General features: G+C 43.1%; 2 protein-coding genes across 4 annotated transcripts in view; both read left to right on the plus strand.

Annotated features, from left to right (window-relative positions):
* The window catches only part of agbl4 (AGBL carboxypeptidase 4), a 230,123-nt gene that overhangs the window by 158,525 nt on the left and 50,251 nt on the right, over positions 1–21,347 (plus strand). The window lies entirely within an intron of this gene.
* bend5 (BEN domain containing 5) lies at positions 6,167–20,293 on the plus strand. Of its 3 annotated transcripts, none has more exons than XM_035647033.2 (6): positions 6,167–6,710; positions 7,926–8,056; positions 8,929–9,427; positions 11,260–11,408; positions 13,497–13,710; positions 13,963–20,293. In XM_035647033.2, exons 1-6 carry the CDS (start codon positions 6,527–6,529, stop codon positions 14,157–14,159), a joined length of 1,374 nt encoding a protein of 457 aa, XP_035502926.1. In that variant the 5' UTR covers positions 6,167–6,526; the 3' UTR covers positions 14,160–20,293. The 3 variants fall into 3 exon arrangements, with proteins under 3 accessions (XP_035502926.1, XP_035502929.1, XP_035502928.1); XM_035647036.2 differs by lacking the exon at positions 6,167–6,710 and adding an exon at positions 6,748–6,939; XM_035647035.2 differs by lacking the exon at positions 6,167–6,710 and adding an exon at positions 7,410–7,808.

The following is a 21,347-nucleotide window of genomic DNA, read 5'->3' on the forward strand; positions in this document are numbered from 1 at the left end:
CAGCATGTACATGTCCTGCATGTGAAAGTCGGAGGCCTTCTGTCTCTTCAGAGCGGTTTCATGTATTTCCCAACCGACTTCCCCCGACTGACAGAAATCTGTCGGGGCGAACTGCTAACACCTGATGCAGTGGAGGTCGGGTGATAAAGGAGACGACTGGGTTCATTCACACTGGAAAGAGTCTTCCCAGCCTGTATTTTCCACTCGGAGAAATGTCTCTTTTGCAGACTTCAGGTCAGGAGACTGTGTTTCTGTCCAACCATAGTTGGCCCATGGTGGAAAGAAATGACTGAAAAAACCTGATTTGCAACCTCCTGCTTCCTCTCTGGGCCTGTGGTACATACCTGAGCTGGTAGAAATCTCTGGGTTGCTCAGGGACTGCAAGGTTGACTGGCTCTCCAGCTGTAGAGCTGCACAGATTTGTTCTTTTAGTGAACTTTGCACCTAAAGTGATGAAAGTGTCTTCCCCTAAGACAGTGAGGGGAAAAAGCCAGAGAAGAACATTATTTATAAAAAAAATACTATCAGGATTTTGTGTAAATGAGCAGTTGTGAAAACAACACTTCCTATTATTGCCCTGATTATATCCTTTCTCTGTGAATTTGCATATTTTATCTCCCTCCTTCACTCCTTCTCTTCCCTTCACTAAGGGAGACTATGCTTCCATTTTGATGTGGTCAGAAAAAAACGAACATAAAACAAACAAAGAGATGAAGGATGGAAGAGAGGCGAGGAGATGGGTGTGCTGGCCGCCTCATATTGAGTATTTTCCAGTTGATTTTGTTGAAGGCTTCTCAGCAGCGTAGCTAAATAAGCAGCGGCATGCTAATGAATGGAGAACGAGTGTGATAATTTACCAGGGAAAGAATGGAGGACTGGGAGAGAAAGGCGCCAGAAGAAGAGGGGTGGGGGGGTAATGGGGCAGTGCAATATTGAGAATATTTAGACATTTTCTGTGATCAAACAATTATTTAGAAACCGGTCTCTGCTCTATACACCTGAGAGTCTTTGGGGTTGTTTTTTGGGGGGCGCAAGCCACATTACAAATGCTCAGAGTAAACATTCCTTGTGTTGCAAATGCCGTAATTTGTACACAAAGTCAGCCATGTGTTTCATGTTTCTGCATGCAGAAAGGAGAGAGAGAGAGAGAGAGAGAGAGAGAAACTCAGGGGAAAGTAAATGACAACAGAAAGAAGCGTACAGACTATGCCTGTCCTCTTTCTAAAAGGGCAACGTGACGACGGCAGTAAACAGGCTGTGGGCTCTGAGATTATTTCTTTGTCACCAGCAGAGCCACCAGTGTCGCTGAGCACTGCTGTGGAGCAAATCCTCCTAGAGAGGACTGATTGGATTTTTGTTCCAGGGAGCCTTTTGTGTTAGCAGCATAGGGACTAGATAATAGAGGTTGATGCCACTCTGTCTCTCTGTTATGGCTGGTGGATTGAGTTTTTCTGACTGCACGTGTGTGTGTGTGTGTGTGTGTGTGTGTGTGTGTGTGCGCGCGCGCGCCTGTTGACTGAAGACTGCTGTATATATAGATAAACATTTATAACATTAATGACTTATGTATAGGAGATTTTACTTTTTAATTGCCCTGCTTTCACAGCCATGTCAGCGATCAGGCTCCCTTATACTGTAGAACAGCAGCCTCGGCCTTTCTCCAGGAAACTTCAACACAGCGTGTGTGACTTTGTACTGACCTCTATTGGAGGCAGAGGAATGTTATCCAGTTCATAGATTTTTCACAGACCAATCCCAGACAACAGTTCAAGTAAGTAGGATGTAGATGTGAAATTGAGCCAATATATGAGGACGTGATTGTGAGCAGTTAATATATTTGATCACAGATTTAAATAGGTTTGGATCCGCATCGTTTGAGCTCAAACTGTTAAAAATGTGTTTGAATTTTTTACACTGGCGTTTTGATTTGCTCACTAAGATAAAAAAAAAAAGTATAGTTTGGAATGTGAATCAAAACTTGAAGCAGAATGAGGATTCAAGGGAAAAGCTCTGCGACATGAATGGTTTTGTAACAGTCTTCGGAGACTCACAGCTCTTTCAGAAATGTGAACAAATGTGATAAAAAGTCAGCAACTAATGGCCAAAAGAAAAAGGGGAAAAAAACGATGACTGCTGTGTTTTGATGTGCTTTCTCAGATGCTGCAGCTGCACCAACACTCTGTATTAAGCTCCAAATCAATCTTAACCTCTGCCAAGTGTACAGTAAGCTGCAGGAATGATTCTGTGGAGGGATTTGATATCTGTGACCTTGCCTCTCCTTGACTACGGTGTGTGTGCGTGTACGCACATGCACATGTGGGTGGGGGTCTGCATCTGCCTGGTTGGCGGTTAAGTAAAGGCTGCTAGTTGTCAGAGCACTTTGCCCCTCTACGTCTGACCCCACATCCCACCACCAAGGGTCCTCTATCCCCTGGCAAGAAGCAAGCTGCTGGCTTGGCCTGGGTTTTATCTGCTATTATCTGTCTGATGCTGGGCACCTATGAGCCTGGCTGCCCCTCTGCATGACAGGCAGCTGCGGTCCCACGTCCAATCCCAGAGGCGCCCTGCTGTCAGCTACAGCAGCAATGTGAAGTTCTCTGGCTGCCTCCATCTCTGTCTGACTAGCCACCCTGGAGGAAGGGGCAAGGGAAGCAAAGGGAAGAGACGGAAAAGGGAGAGCAATACCATTAAGATGAGCTGTATTCCCACAGACCAAAGCCTGCCCGACAGCCATGTGCCGGGGCTCACCTTGCTGCCAGATAAGTGGAGATTAGAAGAGAGGAGACGGTGGAAAAGGTATTAGAGGCATAAGAAAAAATTCTCTCTGAAACCCCGGGACAGCCTTGGTACTTTTAGGATTTCTTGTGTCATGTCTGACATTTGATGCCGATTCAAAAATGGCACAGAGACAGACAGTCCATGCTATTGCTCTTCACACAGATCTGCGGTCTTTCATATCATTTTTGCTTGTTTGTCCTGTGTACTCCACAGCTTGCTGTTGCCGCTTTATAAATTACAGTTTTGTGAGTTCCCTATCTAGTTAGCAGACAATAACAGTCTGGTGACACTGGAACGATCAATACAGGTCCGCAGCAGGAGGTAAAGCGGCCCTAATGAACCAAATTGACTGGTGCTGAAATATGATCAGTATTTCTGTGGTGGTCATTATGTTCCTTATGAAGAAGATCAATGTCTCCTGGGTGGATCACTGAGTACACACAGCATGATGGCAGGGCCAGCACTGATATCATTCTAAATACTTAATGAAGGATTTGTTCACAATAAGGTTTGCCTCAGCGTGTGTGCGCGCGCGTGCGTGCACATCTTTTTTCTGTCTCTCTTTTCTTCTTCTTCTTCAGCATTAGTAACTGATGTGCCTGTGTGATGCTGTGCTGTTCATTTCATGGGCTATCACTTTTTAAATTGGTGAATGCCTTCTTCATGGTTGATTAGTAATTCATGCGGAGCTAATTAAGAGGCATAATAGGAGAAAGACTGGTGAGATGCCTCCAACCAAAATAGGAAAACGGCAATACCCTGGACTGTAAACAGTTGTGATTGATTGTCGTAATGCGTGGCCCATGAAAGACGCTTATACGCCTCTGAATCCATCATCAGGGAAGCAGACACCCATATCTTCATTTTGCTCGGTGCTTTCCTGATCTTAGAGCGTTTTTTCCAGAAAGTTGCCTTAATGATCCCTCCGTCCTGGCTGTCTAATGCCAGGCATCATCACTTTGCTGCATCTGGTGTTTGTGTGTATGCTGCTGCTCAGGCTGCTGCTCGTCCCTGCCAGCCATCATCACGCACACACACCTGTACGAGCGTCTGTCCTTGGTGCAGATTGGCACAGGTGCTGCCTTTAGATTGGCTGCCTACGTGCCGTAAACTTAATGCACTTGCCTCCATGCACTATAGTACATTTCAAACTAAATTGCAAGACCTGATTTTAACACTTTCTGTGTGTATGCTTGTTTGTCACACATACTTACACAAAAAGGAATGGTTTATTTGAGCTGTTCATCCCATCTGTCTCTTTGTCAGTGGAAACTCTTTATGATTCCAGGCGCAACACTGCAATGATGACGTGTGCACCCACAGCATAATTCCATCATCAGCATCATTACTGCTATTATCCCGTGTCTCCCTTTAATGCAGGCTAATGGATGACCAATAAAGATAGATGAGCCTGGCAGTGTGGAGCTAATAGGCAGGACATGATGTCTGGCTTCTGTCCTGACTCGTCTTTACCCGATCAACTGCTCCCGCAGATAAAACATTGCGAAATGTTACCTAGAGTTATTCTTTCAGCTGTAATGAATCATTGAATCGTCAGATAATTAGCATGCCCATTGTTTTTTATTTGTTTGCGTCACTATTTAAAAATATAGCTTGTTGTATTTATGAAATTAATAGCAGCCTTTTTTTATTCTCATAATGGTTGAACAGGCACGCATTTTGGGTGTAGAAATTATTTCAGGGTCAATGAAATGTTGTCCCCTCTATAATTACATATACATGTATATGTGTGTGTGTGTGAGTGTGTGTGTGTGTGTGTGTGTTTGTGTGTGTATACGTGTGTCAAAGACAAAAGTAAATATGCACAGTCATTGTTGATTTTTCTTTCCATTCTTCATTAATACTGTACGTATAGTACATACAGTATACACTATATTACTTGTGCGTGTGTGAGAGAAAGAGAGATATTGCAGACTCATGTAATTATAAATGACAGCTTAGAAGTGAGTTTTTTTTCAGTGCACTGAGTAAACATTTCTTCTGTTTGATAAATATCTCATCCTCTCTCCTTGTAGTGATAATTTTACATATCATTTTGACCTTCCCCATTCTTGTACTGTAATGAACCAGACTCAGAAAAGTATGACATTTTACTTTTGTACATTTAGTTCTTATTGTGAAGCTGCATGGTGGTTAAGTGGTTAGCACTGTCGCCTCACACAGTCCAAAGACATGCAGATCGGGGTTGGGTCATGAGAAAGTTATTGCTGTTTAAAATTTGATTGAACTTCTCTGGGCTGCAGGAATGAATAACATCATGTGGGACTTTACCATGCGGTGGTGTTCTTCTTTAACTTCTGGCCACTTCAAGAGACGAAAGCTCCAGAAATGGAGCAGCCTTATGTTGACGAGCCCAGCCTTGAGGACAGGGGAGCCACTGAACAGAAGCTCAGATTAAAAGTAATCCTCTGTTCGACTTGTTCAGAAGCTGCGCAAATCTCGTCTATCACCCACATTTCTGTCGGTTTGTGGGATCTGCCAAAGTAGCTGTGTGCAGATATACAGAAGGACCTGGTCTCAGCCCCCCAAAAAACTATGGATGAAAGAAATCCTTACCATTGTAATACGTTTTGATATATGTGAAATATACCATGTGTTAAATTTAAGTTATCCTTCACAGAAATGTGGAGTGAGTTAGTCTTCGTAATCAACTGCAGCTGGAAAGATTTCACTTATATTGAAGACAGTCTAACTGTTCCAGTACTGAAATAAATAGCACTGAGAGTTATTACAATTGCTTTTTTGTTTGATTGTTTTTAAATTATCTTGTATACATCGGCCTGACTCTGAGAGCTGTCATACAGTACGGTGAACAAACATCATGGGGGAGATGGCATTAGAAACAGGCCTGATCGTAACTAACTAAACGCCTGAAACTATGAAACTAAATATCAGAGAAAAAAAGGGGGCTCCATATAGTTCTGCATCGGTTACTTTTCAATTACAGCAGCCCAAGCAGAACAAAATTGTTAGTGTCATTTATCGACCGTGGCGCTCTCCATTAGAGTAACAACTGAGAGAAATCCATCCTGTTGTATAACCACCTGGCTGTCTTACAATAACAAAGACTTCATGACTGTCAGCTGGCCTCAATTCCGTTTGGTGTGATACAAGAAACCGAACAGAAGTGCACACCAGGACACACACAGAAGCTCACGGAGACCAACGGAATCTGACCAGGCAGGTAATCATCTGGGTTGGCTTTTCTCACAGTTGCCTGAAAGGATAACGTGAAGTGTGGTGGGTGTCTAAATGGATAGGGACCATGACCCAGTACGACTTCGACGTCCTGTCTAATCACTTCCAGTGATGCTCAAAAAAAATAAATAGCTGCCATGGAAACATGCCTCTGTTTTTGTTTTTAAATATGCTGATGCTTTTATAGGCATTTATGTATATTATGTTCAACACAAATGTTTTCAAATGACAAAGAAATGTTGATATGATGATGCAAGTGAACACTGTGTTTCATATGTTTCTGTCACAAATAATTCAAACATGTATTTTTAATACATAACAATGAAGTTAATGTCAGGTCTATTACTTCTGCCTGATTGATCAGCCCTGGTGATGTGGACCAGGCAAGAGCAGCCGAGCGCAGACACCACCATCCCCAACCCTCCTATGTGTCTGTGTGTATATATATCTTTTTTTTTTTTTTAAATACTTTGGGAGGAAAAAAAACTGTCAACCATATCCAAAGTGGGGGACCGGGGAGAAGTAAATAATGTATGCTTTTGTTCGATTCTTTGAAGACGACATGTGCTACGCGTTGCCCGCTTCAACTGTGGAAGATTTCCGACCTCTGCACAAAACAGATTTTGACAATCAGAAGGTGTATCTGGTTCACAGAGCCGAAGAGGATGGCAGCGCAGGCCAGCCGTGCGAAGCACAGATCCTTGCCCTTGCAGGTAAGTTGCCCTCCTCACACACATCGGATCACTTGTAATCCTCGGACGCCGTCTCTCCTCTGTCCGACCGAGAGAACGGTCTATGCGCGGGGGTCGGAGATGTGTCAGAGCGGCTCCCTTTCGTCTGATCCGTCGGGACGTGATCAGCTGGAGTCTGACACCGATAGCCACAACAACGTCCGCGGCTGCGGCTAGCCGGAGATGCTAGCGAGATGCTAAGATCCGCTCGGTAGGTTGTCGCGCCTCGTCGCCGGCGCTTTGCGGGTTGTTGGTTTTTTTATTTACATCGCGTGTTAGCTGTCGTGTGTCGGCGGAGGGTCGGTGGTCGCCTCGCCGCAGACGTGGCACGCGACGGTGGCCAGTCGCGACGGTTGTTTACAACGCGTAGCTAGCGCCCGGTAGCTCGGCGCGTGCTCGTTCCGCGTTAGCATGTTAGCTTCGAGGCGGCGGGTGAAGTGGTCGCGGGCGCAGAGCTGTCACCCCGTCCGAAGGCGCGTCTGACAGCCCGTGCTCGGGGAACCATCACTCTCTGCAGCCTCTTTTTGCAAATGTAACCGAGCCACTAGCCCCGGGGGCTTCGGGGGGGGGGGGGGGGGTTGCGGCTAGCCGGCTAGCTGGCTTATCTGTCGGTGTGAGCCACACAGGAGGGAGGGGTGGGGTGGGGGGGGGATGCGGCGTCGAGGACATCCGTGAGCGCCTCCACACACGTCAACCTGTCCGTCGGTAGCATGACAACACCGCGGCTGTCTTCACGACAGCGCATCGCGGTCGTGTGATGGGGCGAGTGCAAAAGCATTCGCATCTGCGTTGGCTGCAGTCGCACTGATGTTTGCCACACTGACGGTTTTCTATGCTCGATCTTTAGCGAGCCGCATCACTAATCCCCCCCGAATCTGAGCCGTCTGGGCCGCAGGGTCCGTCCGACCTGACTCAACACCTCCACGGCGACGTGTAACCAGGACGTCTGGCAGGCTTCAGTTTTATATATATATATATATATGTATGTTTATATATCTGTATGTATATATGTGTTGATTCAGTCTGTCTGAGTGGAGAGACCGAACGCCCTCGGCCCCAGTAGGACGAATGGATGAACGAGTACGGTCACGTTGTGTTAAAACAAAGAAAGAAAATCCCTTCTAACTTTTTGTTTTTGGTTTTTTTTGTTGGAGACTTCACGAGTTTCTTCTTGCTTCTGTCTCTGCACTCTTACAGATACAGTAGAGGAATTTGAAGACAGTATAATGCAAAAGAAGATGAAAATTCCCAAGATGTCCATCGAGAATTCAGGAAACTCCATTGAGAACCATTTTGGAGAGGAGAGGTTGCCACTCAGGCATAAAAAGGTAGGCTCCACGCAATTACACATGTGAGTTTTGGAGGAAATAAGTTTGTATATTTAAAAAGCAGCACTGATCAGATTGTGCTCATATACTGACAGTGACACCAGTCTCATGCTTCACAATCACTCTGCCCCTCCATCAAAGCCTCATTCAAATATACGATTGTATTTTTTACGATATTAAATTAATGTTTGTAGTGTGTTTGTGGGTGCCAAGATTATTTTCAGTAATGTAATGTAACAGAATATCCCACTCACATTACTCACGTACACAATTTAGTCAGTGAGGCCCTTGAATAATGTTGCTCGTTGAACAGAATCAACACTGTAAGTACGGCTGCATGTACGATTGCACGTCACTTGTTGATGTCCACGCAGGCAACAGTCTTCTATTTGAATATTGCCGGTCAATTCACATTTCCATAAACTTGGATGACACCCAAAATCCCCCACGCTATTTTTACCATATGCTGGATTAACACAAATTCAGAACTCTGGACAGCTGCCCCTTCACAGACAAATCCTCTGAGCGGCTCATCAAAGAACTCACTGACTCCTCTGCTCCCAGTTCCTATTGAGATCCACACAGTCAAAACAAACTGTTTGTCTGTCGTGTCGTTTTCTAGATTGATGTTTGCTTTTTACATCAGCTCTGCCTTGTGTTTGATGGAGTCATATTAAGTCACATAGCTAGTGCATTTTGTTTGACATGCAGCAAAGAGATTTGCAAAATTCTGTAAAATGTTTTATCTGGCACCCCTCCTTGCATGGCAAATGTTTGTAATGGTCATATTCTCAACTTTCTCATTATCACAATTCCAGTTTCACTCCACCTGCCTGTTCAGTCCCTAAAGTGACCGTTGTTCTCTTCCGTAGGCCCTGTCTCAGGACCATGGACGGCCCCTCTCCAACTCCTCCAAGAGCCTCGCAGCAGTAGTGGCTCGCCTGGAGAGAAATGCAGCCAGCTCCTGTATGGAGGGCGAAGAGGACCCGGATGAGGACAGGCTTGCTGACGAGGGAGAGGATGCAGAAGATGACGATGAAGATATGGAGGCAGAACATCAGCAGCAACAACATCACCAGCAGCAGCAGCAGCAGCAGCAACAACAACAGCATTTGGAGGTGGACACAGATTGTGTGTCGGAGGTAGCTGCAGCCGTGGTTCCTCGAGTCTTGTACGAGGAGCTGGTTCACAGCTACAGGCAACAGGAGGAGGAGATGAGGAGGCTGCAGCAGGAGCTAGAGAGAACCCGCAGACAACTTGTACAGCAGGCCAAGAAGCTCAAGGAATATGGCAGCTTGCTGACAGAAGTCAAAGAACTGAGGGACTTCAACAGGAGGCTGCAAGACGTACTACTCATGAGATTGGGCAGCGGTGAGAGACCAAGAACATGTGCACGCCAACATACAAACCACCAGTGTCACAGTTTAATTGTAACCTTGAATCCAATCAGTCATTTTGAGAATCTGTCCCAGTTTGTCAAAGTCACACCAGTGGGTATGTTGAGTAAGTATGATTAATTATGTAGTGGTAAAACTGCAATCCAAAGACACAGTAAGAGGAAATAATCAGAGGGCAAGCTGTGCTTCCTACACAAGGCAGTCAGATCCATTTAGCAACTTTTTCTGGGGCTTTTGATTATACGACATGATCTTCATTATAGATGGTTATGGATTTCTTGCCCATTTTTGCTCACGTGCTTTGAGTTTCAAAGTTTATTCTTGGAGAATTTCGATACACATATACAGATCATAAGTGGAAATAAACCAGATCAAAGGAGTTCAGATGCTCCACGTAGTGTGCATGTTAGGTGGAAGGACGGAACCCTGATTAAAGTGACCATCGTCAAACAGAAGGATGTGGGCTCTATCCAGTCCCTACATGCTTACTATACAAATTGTTCGGTCTAGGAGCAAAATGCTAAGTAGTCTGCCGTTTCATGTGGATTTTAAAGACCCCATGAAGCAGTGTGACTTAAAGGGGCAGTAAGCGATTTTTATCCAATACGCTATTTGTAATAATCACCGAATCATTTTTCACCGTCCAATAGCTGTAGGTTCTGTGTGTGCGCCCCCCCAAAAATTCCAGTTTTTCAGCGCAGGCCTGGCCCTTGACATTGAAAACAACAAAAATGGTGTGGACCACACAATACTATGTACTAGCGAATGACGTTACGACTCAGGGATTCTGGCCTCGGGGTTAGCGTGTCAGTCTCCCATACCCGAGGCTGCGGTTTTCGCTTACTGCCCCTTTGAGAGTAGAAGTAGATCAGTTCTGCTAAAGTGCAGGTTGCCTGCATCTAAGAATTATTATCTGATGTGTAGCCCAGTGTCACATACAATGTCTCAATGTGACGACAACAGCAACAGTTCCTTAATCCATCCTAAACTCTCTACAAACTTGTCAAATATTAGGAGAAAAAAAGAAACTTCAGAAGATGGACTTTAAAGAGATCACCCACCTTGTTCACCCTGTTGCTGAGCAATTAGATCTGTAGATGTGATAATAACAATTACCTCAGAAAGTTTTAACAGTTAGTAGATGCCAACAATGCAAAATTCAAATTTTAATCTAGCAAAAGGATTTTAGTAGGTCCAATAATTAAGGAATAAACAGGAAGTGGGGGAAAAATGCACGATAGTGGTGTGATTAAAAGTGGTGTCATTGCGGTGTTCAGCACTACACAAACGCAAGCTTTGCCAGATGCTGGTGTTAACGTCAGCACCACTGTAGATCTGGACAGAGGCACCTGGCTACTGGCTAGACAATCTAATGGACAGGCTAAAGATTAAAGCACCCCAGGGTGCTGTCGGGCAGGGGATGGAGTGCTCTGACCGTTATTAAAACTCATCAGCTACGATAGAGCTTAGCGTGGCCAGCCACCAAGTCAGCTTAGTTACTGGGCTGACAAGGCCGCCTGTCTCGAGGCCTGGGCCCAAGGCGGGAAGCAGGCGAACAGCCTGGTGGGCACTATTTTAATGGTGAAGACCTAAAGCCTGGTACAGCTACTTAAGGTGCAACTAGTATGACATTGTCTCATGTACTCTGTATTGATTTAGTGGTGACTAGCAGTTGACGGATGGCCTTTGACTTCAGCTCAATTTAAAGTGTGGACCGTGGTGGATTTGTTGCTTGTATCTCTGTAACGCTAAATGTCCCATTTGGGCCTTGTGGGATTAACAAAGGTCATCTCATTTTGTTTTCAGAGCCTATGCATGACAATGGCACTCAGACAATCAAAACTGAGGTGGTCGAACCCATTGTTGAGGCCCAGGAGACGTGCAGAGAAGAAGCCAACACCAGTTCCAGCTACTCACCCTCGCCTAGAACAGTATACACCTGCAACGATGGGAAGGTTAGTCTCACTAGACTAACCGACACTTCAGGTTTTCATGATCCCCTCCGGCTGGCGTGTCATTACCACCTTTTCAACCGTCTTGTTTAGTTTTTCCTTGTCAGATCACACGCCTGTTTGTATGCTACCGAACCCTCCACTTGGTCTGTATGATGTTCCCTGTCTGTTCTTATCTCCTTCATCTTTTTATTTTTTGACAGTTATTCTTGAAGGCAAAATCATACATCCAAATGTAAACACACGGGTAGCCCGGCGCTTGAATTCCAAGTGCAGGAATTAAAAGATGCCATGACTCAAAAAAATGATTGACAGGCCTTAAACATAGTCTAACAGACAACACATTAGTCTGATCATTTCTGATGCTGTCAAAGGCTTGTTAGTAATAACCCCTGTCTTTTGTTGAGAGTCCTAAACCCTTCAGTTCCCTCTCTCTGTAAATCAGGCTCTCTGCCTGTAGGTGACCGTGGGAAATAGTCTGATTTTGTAGGAAGTGCTGTATTTCCTTTACACCCCCAAACCTGGGAACATAGCTGATCAGTCCTTTCCTCCTGGCCGCCCTACCCTAGAAGGTAAACAAGGTTCAGAAGATTATTATTGTTCCTGCAAGCCCAGCCAGCATCATCAGTGTTTATTAGCCTGTTAGGGTTCTTTACTCCCCCCACTGCTGTAAGTCAACCGGCGTCCTGTTTCTGATGACAGGGGGGGAATTGGTACTACAAGCCTTGTGGCCTGCAGCCACTCCAAGCGTGAAGAACACTTGCAAATTAGAACTCTCCTACATCAGGGAACCCATATTAATTATTTGCACGAGAGGAAATTAAAGTGACTGACAGGTTAGCCCTAGTGAGAGCGCGAGGGGGGACGAGAGATAGAAAAGGATAGAGGAGAGATGGAGAGCGAGAGGTAAACGGGAGCAACGGGGAGGGAGGATGGGAACAATCTTGTCTAACTTGAGGGCAGTAAAAAGCTTGTCTGCTGGCCGCGGGCCTAAAGCACATTAGCTGCACGGGGAAAAGCCTTTTGGATGCTGGCCTAAAGACTTTACAGTGATAAGAGAGCATAGAAGGGAGAGGGAGTCGCATATGCTCCCTGCTGCATTAGCTCACCTAGAAGACCAGGGCAGTCTGCCGAGGCTGGCAATCGGCTTGGAGTGTTTGGTGCAGGCTTATGCAACATGCAGTTACAGTGTGTAGAGCGCTACAGGCTGCGTTCATGGTGGAGGTAATCCAGGCTGCAAGCATCCAGTGGACTATCCCAGTTGGTGGTCTGTGTGGGAGCTTGTTAAGATGGGGTCTTCCATGATTCTTCTATGATCTTCCTTGTTCATTTAGATTAAGAGGGGTTTATACCCACACAGAGTATTGTAGATTAGTGACCCTGGATTTATATGCCGCAACAACTAACATGTAAAAGCTCCTAAAAGCTCCTCAGCCAGTGGCTGGTCGGCATTTCCAGTACAGAAATGAACTGTAAACTTGCGTTTGATATCATACCAATTGCTTCAGCATCAGTAGCTTTGAATCAAATTGCTATTCCCGGTCCCAAATCTGATGTGTTGTATCTGATGCATGGCTTGATCTATCAGAGAAACTAGGAAAACATCTGTTTTTGTTCAACTTCATTTAAAAGTCTCTCAAGGTTGTTTTTTTTTATTTCAAATTTTTTCCTTTTTTTGCTGCTGTTTTTTTAAAGACATTTATTGAAGCTTGTTATCGATCAATGGTGGCTTATTAATTAAACAGGTGGTTGATTGTAGTAGCACTTATACATAAATGTTTTATTTCCCACCATTGATGGGGCAGACAGATCATCGTCATGGTTGGAAATTCAACATGAACAAGCAATTGCAGAGTAGATAAGACTGTCCCATGCTAAGTGGTGCATTGTCTGCGTAAAAACGTATCAGCATGTTAGTTTTGTTGTTTGTTTTCAACGGAGTTGATCACAGCCACAGCGCATTAGACATACATTTTGTCTGTCACTATGCAGATGACAACTCAGGACAAATATTTTTGATCTTTGAAAGACTGTAGATTTACTTTTTAAACTGTGATGTTCATCGTGGCTTGTGACACCTCCTCTCCACAGGTGCACCTTGGTGGAGGAATTTGGGTGGAAGAGGAGAAGTGGCACCAGCTGCAGCGGACCCAGGGAGACTCCAAGTTCACAAAGAACCTGGCCGTGATGATTTGGGGCACGGAAACCCTCAAGAACCGCAGTGTCACAGGAGTGGCCACCAAAAAGAAGAAAGACGCTCTGCCCAAACCTCCACTCTCACCCAGCAAGCTGAAAATAGTCAGAGGTAAGATTTGCACGTTCCACCTCAGGTTCCAAACCATAAAATCTAAATTATGAGCGAGATGAATCCTTGTTCTGAAGGACCTTTTATAAAGTGAGACAAGTTGGAAAACATCCGGTACAGAACAAGTGATTTTCTTCGCTCATATTGCCTTTCATTCATCCAATTATATATTCATTAGACACCAGATAAAGATAAGATCAGCAATTTTTTAATTCATTGTAGTCTGACTGCTAACGCAAACTCCTTCCCCAGAGTGTCTGTACGACAGAGTGTCTCAAGAGACAGCCGACAGTGCAGAGATTACGCAGAGATTATCCAAAGTGAACAAATACATTTGCGAAAAGATAATGGACATCAACAAGTCCATCAAGAACGAGGAGCGGCGGGAGTCCAAGCTGCTCATCAGACAGACAGTCAAGATGGAGAACTTCACCTACGATGGCATGTAGTGATCAACCAGCGCCTTCTGCCCCCCCGTGGTTCGCAGGATATCCAAGGGGACTTGATATGTGGGTGGTCGGGGGGATATGTTTTACAGTTTCAGGAGCAGTTGTATCACTTTGACACATCGGATTGGTCGTTAAGTGAAATTTTTACACAAATAGACCCCTTCCCACCTCCCGATAGAACAACCGTTACCTTCCTCAGTGCCCAGTTTCCTCTTTGGCTGACAGACAGCTTTACCCAACAGTGCAGAGGTGAACGGGTGTGAAAAGGTTTAATATGAGCTTGTGTGAGTGTTTTGTTTCCTTTTAAACATTTACAGTGGAATTGGTACCGAGACACGGTTTATCGAGGTGTATGCATTTGTGTCAAAGGAGAGATTAGATGTGATTGTTAAATTAATTAATTGTTCTGTGTCAGAACATAATCTTGCGTCATTTAAACTTTTAAAAAGTAAAAGGGTATTTCCCGAGACAAAGTCTTCTGATCCTATAACGATGATGATGCCAGCTCACATTAGATCTTAGACGTGGATGTTCGGTGACTACCCAATACTGTCGGTACTTACTGCATAGACGTCACTGTCTCAAATGCACAAGTCTTAATTGGTGATAGCCATATTAGATTTTGCAACAGAGATTCTGTTGCTCCAAGAGATGAATAATGAGTGTGTGCTCCCCCTTAACTCTAGGTCAATCACAACACATCACTTTATTGAAAAGGGGGGGATGGAGTCTGTAGAGAGCTATATTTGTTTTTGCTTTATACGTTGACCTTTTAGTTATGGACATCTGCCATCACCGAGAGAGCACAAGGAAAGGGTTCGATGGTATTTTCCTGCGTTACTCTGAATCAAACATGTCACTTTCAGACGATTTGACTGTTTACTGAGTCGTAGTGGTACAGGCATGTTGATACCTAGAAAGGCCTTAAATGGATTTGGCAATCACCAGGGACATATGTGCCCCTGGGTTTTTTTTATAGCAAGCTGTGATTGTAAAAATGTATAGTAAGCTGAAGGGATGAAGCTTCACCTGCACTTTGCTGTGAGAATGTAAGTGACGGGCAAGACACTATTTTCTGTGTGACTCACGTGGTGAAGTTGATCGGAGCCAGGCTACTTTCTATCCCCCCCATCCTGTTAAAAGATGCTGGCCTGCATGGGACGACGTGGGCAACAATATCGGGAGTGCTGCTGTGCACGGTTGTGGTCCATCTCCGTGTGGAAGCAGTGTTAGCTGTGGGTAAAGCTGTCTGAAAAACTGTTGTGCTGTCGAAGTTGTCTGGGCCTGCTGAACCCTGTAATAACCCCCTCTTTTTTAAGCCATGCCACTGGGGAACAAAGTTAGGTCGCTCCGGTGACAGCTTCCTGAGCTACGCCGTCAGAACTTTGAAAATTGTCCTCTTTTTCTCATGTTTTTTCTTTTCTTTTTTCTCTCCAGTTGTTTTACTGTTTTGATCCAAAAAGGTTTGTGTGGCTGTCTGCAGGCTGGAACTAAACGCTGCAGATTGAAATCTCAACTGTGACCTATAGCTGTGGCTAACTGTGAATCTGCTGCAGAGCTGCCCATCAAGCCTTTCTCCTCTTCACACTCGATTCTCGTTTGTCGGTTGGTTTATTTCTCTCGATCATTTTGTCTGTCTCGGTTTTTGTTATTTCAAAAGTTCAGATCAGCCTTTTTGTTGAGCTACCTTATATTTTGTGTACATAAAAACACATCTTTTTGGTTTTTCCACCAAACATCGATACAGTTTGTAGTCATGTGACCCTCTTACATTTTTCAAGGTTCTGGTCAAGGTTTTGTTTAATTAATAATTTATGTTGTAATTTCATGTCACCCAACAATTTGTTGTTTCTTTGTATGTTTCCATATATTTGCTGGGGTTTTTTTTTTCATATGAATTGTTGGCTTTAAGCTCGGCGTTTTATCCAAATGTAGACCAGTGGAATCTACAAACAAGTTAAAAAGTTATTTCCCTTTCTCAGCCAAAGCAAGATCTGTGGAACGAGAGACAAGACTTTACGTGACATAATATTTTGACAGAGCCCATATATTAAGCTACATTCACAACATGATATTTGATGAGCCTCCCTCAAAATACAAACCTTGTAATTATCTGCCATAGTAAGAGGAAAAATCGGTATCGTTAAACCATTGTACACTAGCTATTAGATCGACACAAATCATTTACATTGAATGCACTTTAAAGCTTCTGGGCAGTTTCCTCAATCTTAAAGAAATGTATTTGTGGTATTTGTCCTTTTTTAAATGTCTATAGATTAAGGCCTAACAATCATTGTATTATCATGAAGCACCTTAGAACATTTTGGTTTATAGTTTATTTTGTGGCAAGAATGAGATATGAGATATAGTCAGAAATGCCCCTGACAGGCCAATGCTCCAAGCAAACTTGATAGATTTAATACTTCCAAAGTGAATTTTGGAATATTTGCAGCGATTAGAAAACAAGATTTCCACAAGTGAAATTATGTTGAAACTGGATTCCACAACTCAATCACAGCCTGACGAACAATAATTGGCTTTCTTGGCAAATTGACAAGCAAAAGCCAAAATCTCTTTGATAAACCTGATTGGTTTTCAAGCGAAACGTGGTTCACCAATCTTAAGATATTTACCTATGAAATGTGCAAGATGACTGGAATATGTGCTTTAACTTGTCGTGTCAAGATGCTGGTTATGTATAGGTATGACTTATTGTATGGAGATGATTGTGTATTTTTTACAAATGAGTGAGCTGAGATCAAGGTAAAAAAGGGGGATGGTGCTGAAAGATGAATCAGCAGGGTTTGCACAAAAAAATGGCCCATGCCAAGGTAAAAGAGCTTTGTGAATCTTAAGCCACCAAGATGGTGACACATTATTGATATAGTATTTTGAGTTCCTAAGAATTTTGCTTCAGTTTTTTCTCCCCCCCTGTACAAAGGAATGTGTGAGATTGATGTGCAAGCATGGATTTAAAATACATGCGATTTAAAAAGATAAGAAGAAAAAAGATTTCTGCTGTGCAAAGCAACTTCGCAGAGATTCTGACACATTGTCGTGTATTGTGTTTTTTTCTTGTTGTTTGATGCCAAAAGGGGGTGTGGTTTCAGAGGCTGGTTTCCTGGAGCGTGATTAAGCCTAATCCTCTAACTAAAACCATCTTTAGTTGATGAAAGCTGCAAGGAAGTAGTGTTTTTCACCCAGATTTGGCTAAATCTGTGATAGCAAGTCCGATCTCTATCAAATGTACTAGCGTATTAGTAACATACACCAATATTTAACCTGGCAGAGCCATTAATGGACGATGTTGGCTGGTTTGGCTCGGTAACAACACCAGACCTCCCAGTACTCTCACTGTCACACTCAAGTAGCGATAGGAAGGAAGTGTAACTCCGCTGGCTCTGTGATCCTCCTCCTGTGCCACCTCCGGGTCGTTACTCTCCTCACATTTATATGGAATGGATTTTAAAATGCACATGTATCAAGATGATGGCCGATCCTCTCCTCCTCGCTTGGTGTTTTGGCGTATGTTGTGAACAGCTGTCGGAGCTCTGGAAGTGAGGGAGCTTTATGTTGTGTTTTGACAGTTTCATTGGGGGGAAAAGAGATCAGTTTCTAGCTTTACTGTGTGGAACAAAGATAAATGGCATCTTGCAGGTTTTTGAAAAACCAAGGGTTCACAGGAAACATCAGTATTAGAGCCTCAGATACAATGTCACTCACTCCAAAATTACACAAATGAGAGGAAGACATTGCAAGGCCTATATTTTTCTTAAGGTATCAGTAACTTTGTATACAATCCACAAACCGGTTCTACTTCATCTTAACTTCACCGTCCTACCTCATTGTTACTCTGGTGTTTGTTTGTCAGTGACTGTAAACTATGTGTATGTATTTAAAAAAAATCTATAGGAAGAGGTATACCTGGTTACTCTCAACATGTATAGCATATAAAACTTGTAAAACACCTCAGTACAGATATATCATTCTTAAGAGAAATCCGTTTTTATTACGAGCTTAAAGATGCTGCTGTAAAAGGGTGTCTGCGTGAGGGGTCGTCTCAGAATATAGTATATACAGTATATATATATAAATATATACTGTATATACACCTTCGCTCTTTGCTATGTGGTGCAGTCGATCAGTGGTTGTTTTCTGTCTCTGTAATGCATTCTGAGATTTTTACTGGTTGACGGTGCTACCAGCAAACAGTTCCAAAACTGATCTATTGGACCTCAAATGGTGCTGTTTTTCTATATGTTTTTATCCTTGTATCGCTATGTTTTATTCAGGTGTGTCAACCGCCACTATCCCCTCAGCTAATCAAAATTTTAAGCCAAAATATTTCGCAAAACCAGTAACCCTGCTATTACTGTATCAACTATATGCTATCCATCCAAATATTGTAGATAGTGATTATATCCTCAGCTGTGACTTTCAGAAGTACCTCAGAACTTGCTTACTTTCAATGGATGCATCTGCTTCTAGGAACCGTTGTCTACCAATATCACATTGTTGCAGTGTATTTCTCAGATATATGCATTTTTAATGGTTAGATCAGGTTACACCATAAATATAGTACGCGATTATTAACTCACTCAGATGGCTGACATATTTAAAGGATACCACTGTTCACTGGTTGCATGCCAGGTTGTCAAACAGGAAATCTCAGTTGGAAGGGAAAGTGTAGGTTACAGTAGAAGTTGTCCTCAGATATATAGATATGTCTATATATATATATATATATATATATATATATATATATATATATATATATACTTTGATTCAAAGTTAAGTTGTTTTCCAGAAGACTGATTCCATTGGTAGTTGTTGTTTATGGTGGAAAGTAGTACACGTTTGTAAAAGTGATTTGGTTGAAAATGAAATCAAAAAATGTTACGCGTAATTGCTGGGAGTCTTCAGGGTACTGTCGGGGAGTTTTAGCCTGCCGTGTATGAAATATTATTATCTGGTTTATAATTTTAATCTGTGATTCCCTCTTTGTATGTCTTTGTCCCTGACTTTCGATAAAATAATATATATTTACTTATCTGTGTAAAAAACAAACAGATGAATTTAGTCTAGTCATTTGTTCATGATTGACTTACTGTGAGCTAGTCATAGATGCAGCACCATGCAGTGTTTATGAGCAAAAACAAAGTGCATTATATTTTCCTTCACCCTGTGCAGTGATAACCAATGGAATCTTTTCAGCACCAAAGTGTTTTCTGTATGTTATGTTGTTATTTTTGTTTCCCTTTTGGGGGGGGGGGGGGGGGGGATTTGCTCTACCTGTCAGTATGTATGTATTTGTTTTCTTGTGTTGTTGGGTTTTTTTTTTTACTCTGATCATGTCTATGAGCATACTTTGTTGCTGGGGAATTTATTTCTATACTGTGAGAAGTTTGTGTTCAAACACAACGTCGGTTTCGTGGAAGCACTTAAGCCATCCGTTGGACTGTTTTCATAATGGTTCAATTGTGAGCTTCGCTCTGGGCCAGGGAATTGACTCAGAGAGAGAGAGAGAGCGATTGTGTGTAATCGAGTTCCTACGCAGGTGTTGAGTTGTTATCACCTGGTACCACATCACCGTCGGGTGGAGGGCCAGCCAGGGCGAGAGAAGACTGGCCAGTGTTCGAACCTTTGAATGTGTCTGCACAGCCTTGAGATTGAGTCAAAGGGGACAATGGCGATATGACAAATCCGTACAGAACTATTACTACATGTTCACACCCATGGAGTTGAAACCGATCTACACAGGGCTGCTTGGGTATATATATATCGGTCTGCAGCAGTTGTAACCGCATTGCAATGATCATTAGGGGAAGACAGGGTTATTACTGTATGGTGTATTTCCAGCTGGTATGATAATGTGAAAAGAATATCAAGACTATTGCAGTAAACACTCCCTCACCCTACTTCAGCCTCCCAGAGGCACAACTGTACATTTTCAGACCATGTTGTCAGTATATGCGGTAGAGAGTGTACATGTCTTTGCTAAACCGGCCACACCTCTGCTATGCGAGCAACTCTTTGACGCTTAGCATCCTGCTCTGTGTTTTCTCTTGCTGCATTCAGGAACACCTGTCTAATGTATAGATAAACAGAAATAAATCCAGACTTTTATTCTATCAGCACAAACCTCTTGTCTTTTTTGTTGTTGTCATTTCTTGCCTCATGTACTGTTGTTAAAAAAGAACTTCAAGACAAAACTGAGCTAAGCTTTTTACGCCACCAATCACTTTTCAACATGGGAAGCACTCTTAAGGTTTTTATAGAGGGCTGACGATGCCACTGCATCCATCAGGATGAAGCTTAAGCACAATCTCTTTCATTCATTCACAATTCTCTCTGGCGCCCACCCATCGTCACATCCACATCATCATCCAAATATGATGACATCTTATTGCCAAAGACGCCCACATCTATCATTTTTCTCCTGTTGTTCGTGCACATGACAGTGAAAACTTGATACTGTTCAATCAGAAAGATGTCTCTTTTGACTGAACTGCATTTGTGTTGAAAAAGTTCAGTGAAGTTGAACTGTGTCGACCCAGTCAATACAGTCACATAGAAAAATGATACCAACAATACTTATTCTTCACAGAAATAATTCAACATTTTGGCAACATGTCTTGTGTGAAGCCAAAACCAGCCCCGGGTGGCTCTGAAGAAATGTATCAAATCTGAATAGAAGCATTTCGTAAGATTCTTCGTAATCACGTTCTCTGTCGTTTGTTTAATCCATATGAATATGGAGTTACTGTACTATAGCTGCTTCCCTCAGTTTGCAGTGTTAATGCCTAACTAACTTGGCAACCGTCCCTAAGTCAGTGTCAAATGGACAGATATGATGTAGCAAATAATCATTTCCCAAATAGCCTAGCTGCTGCTTTAATTTTACCTCTTGCATCAAAGGAATCCCAGAAGAACCGAGGCAGACGGCAACTTTTTCAATCAACTTTCTGACGAATCGGTGTTGCTTCACCCTATTGTTCGAGGTTTGGAGACACATTTTTAAAGTCTCGGGGCTCTGAGTGAGCACTAACTTCATTTCCAAAGGTGGTATTTTCACCTCAATCTGTATATTTTTTAAAACACCAAATCAGGGTTAAATCTAGCCAATAACCTGGAGCGCAAACCTGCTTCGAGCTTTAAGTGTGTTATTTTTACACCGGAATACCACTT

Source organism: Scophthalmus maximus, chromosome 13 (genome assembly GCF_022379125.1).
Source record: "Scophthalmus maximus strain ysfricsl-2021 chromosome 13, ASM2237912v1, whole genome shotgun sequence".
NCBI lineage: Eukaryota > Metazoa > Chordata > Actinopteri > Pleuronectiformes > Scophthalmidae > Scophthalmus > Scophthalmus maximus.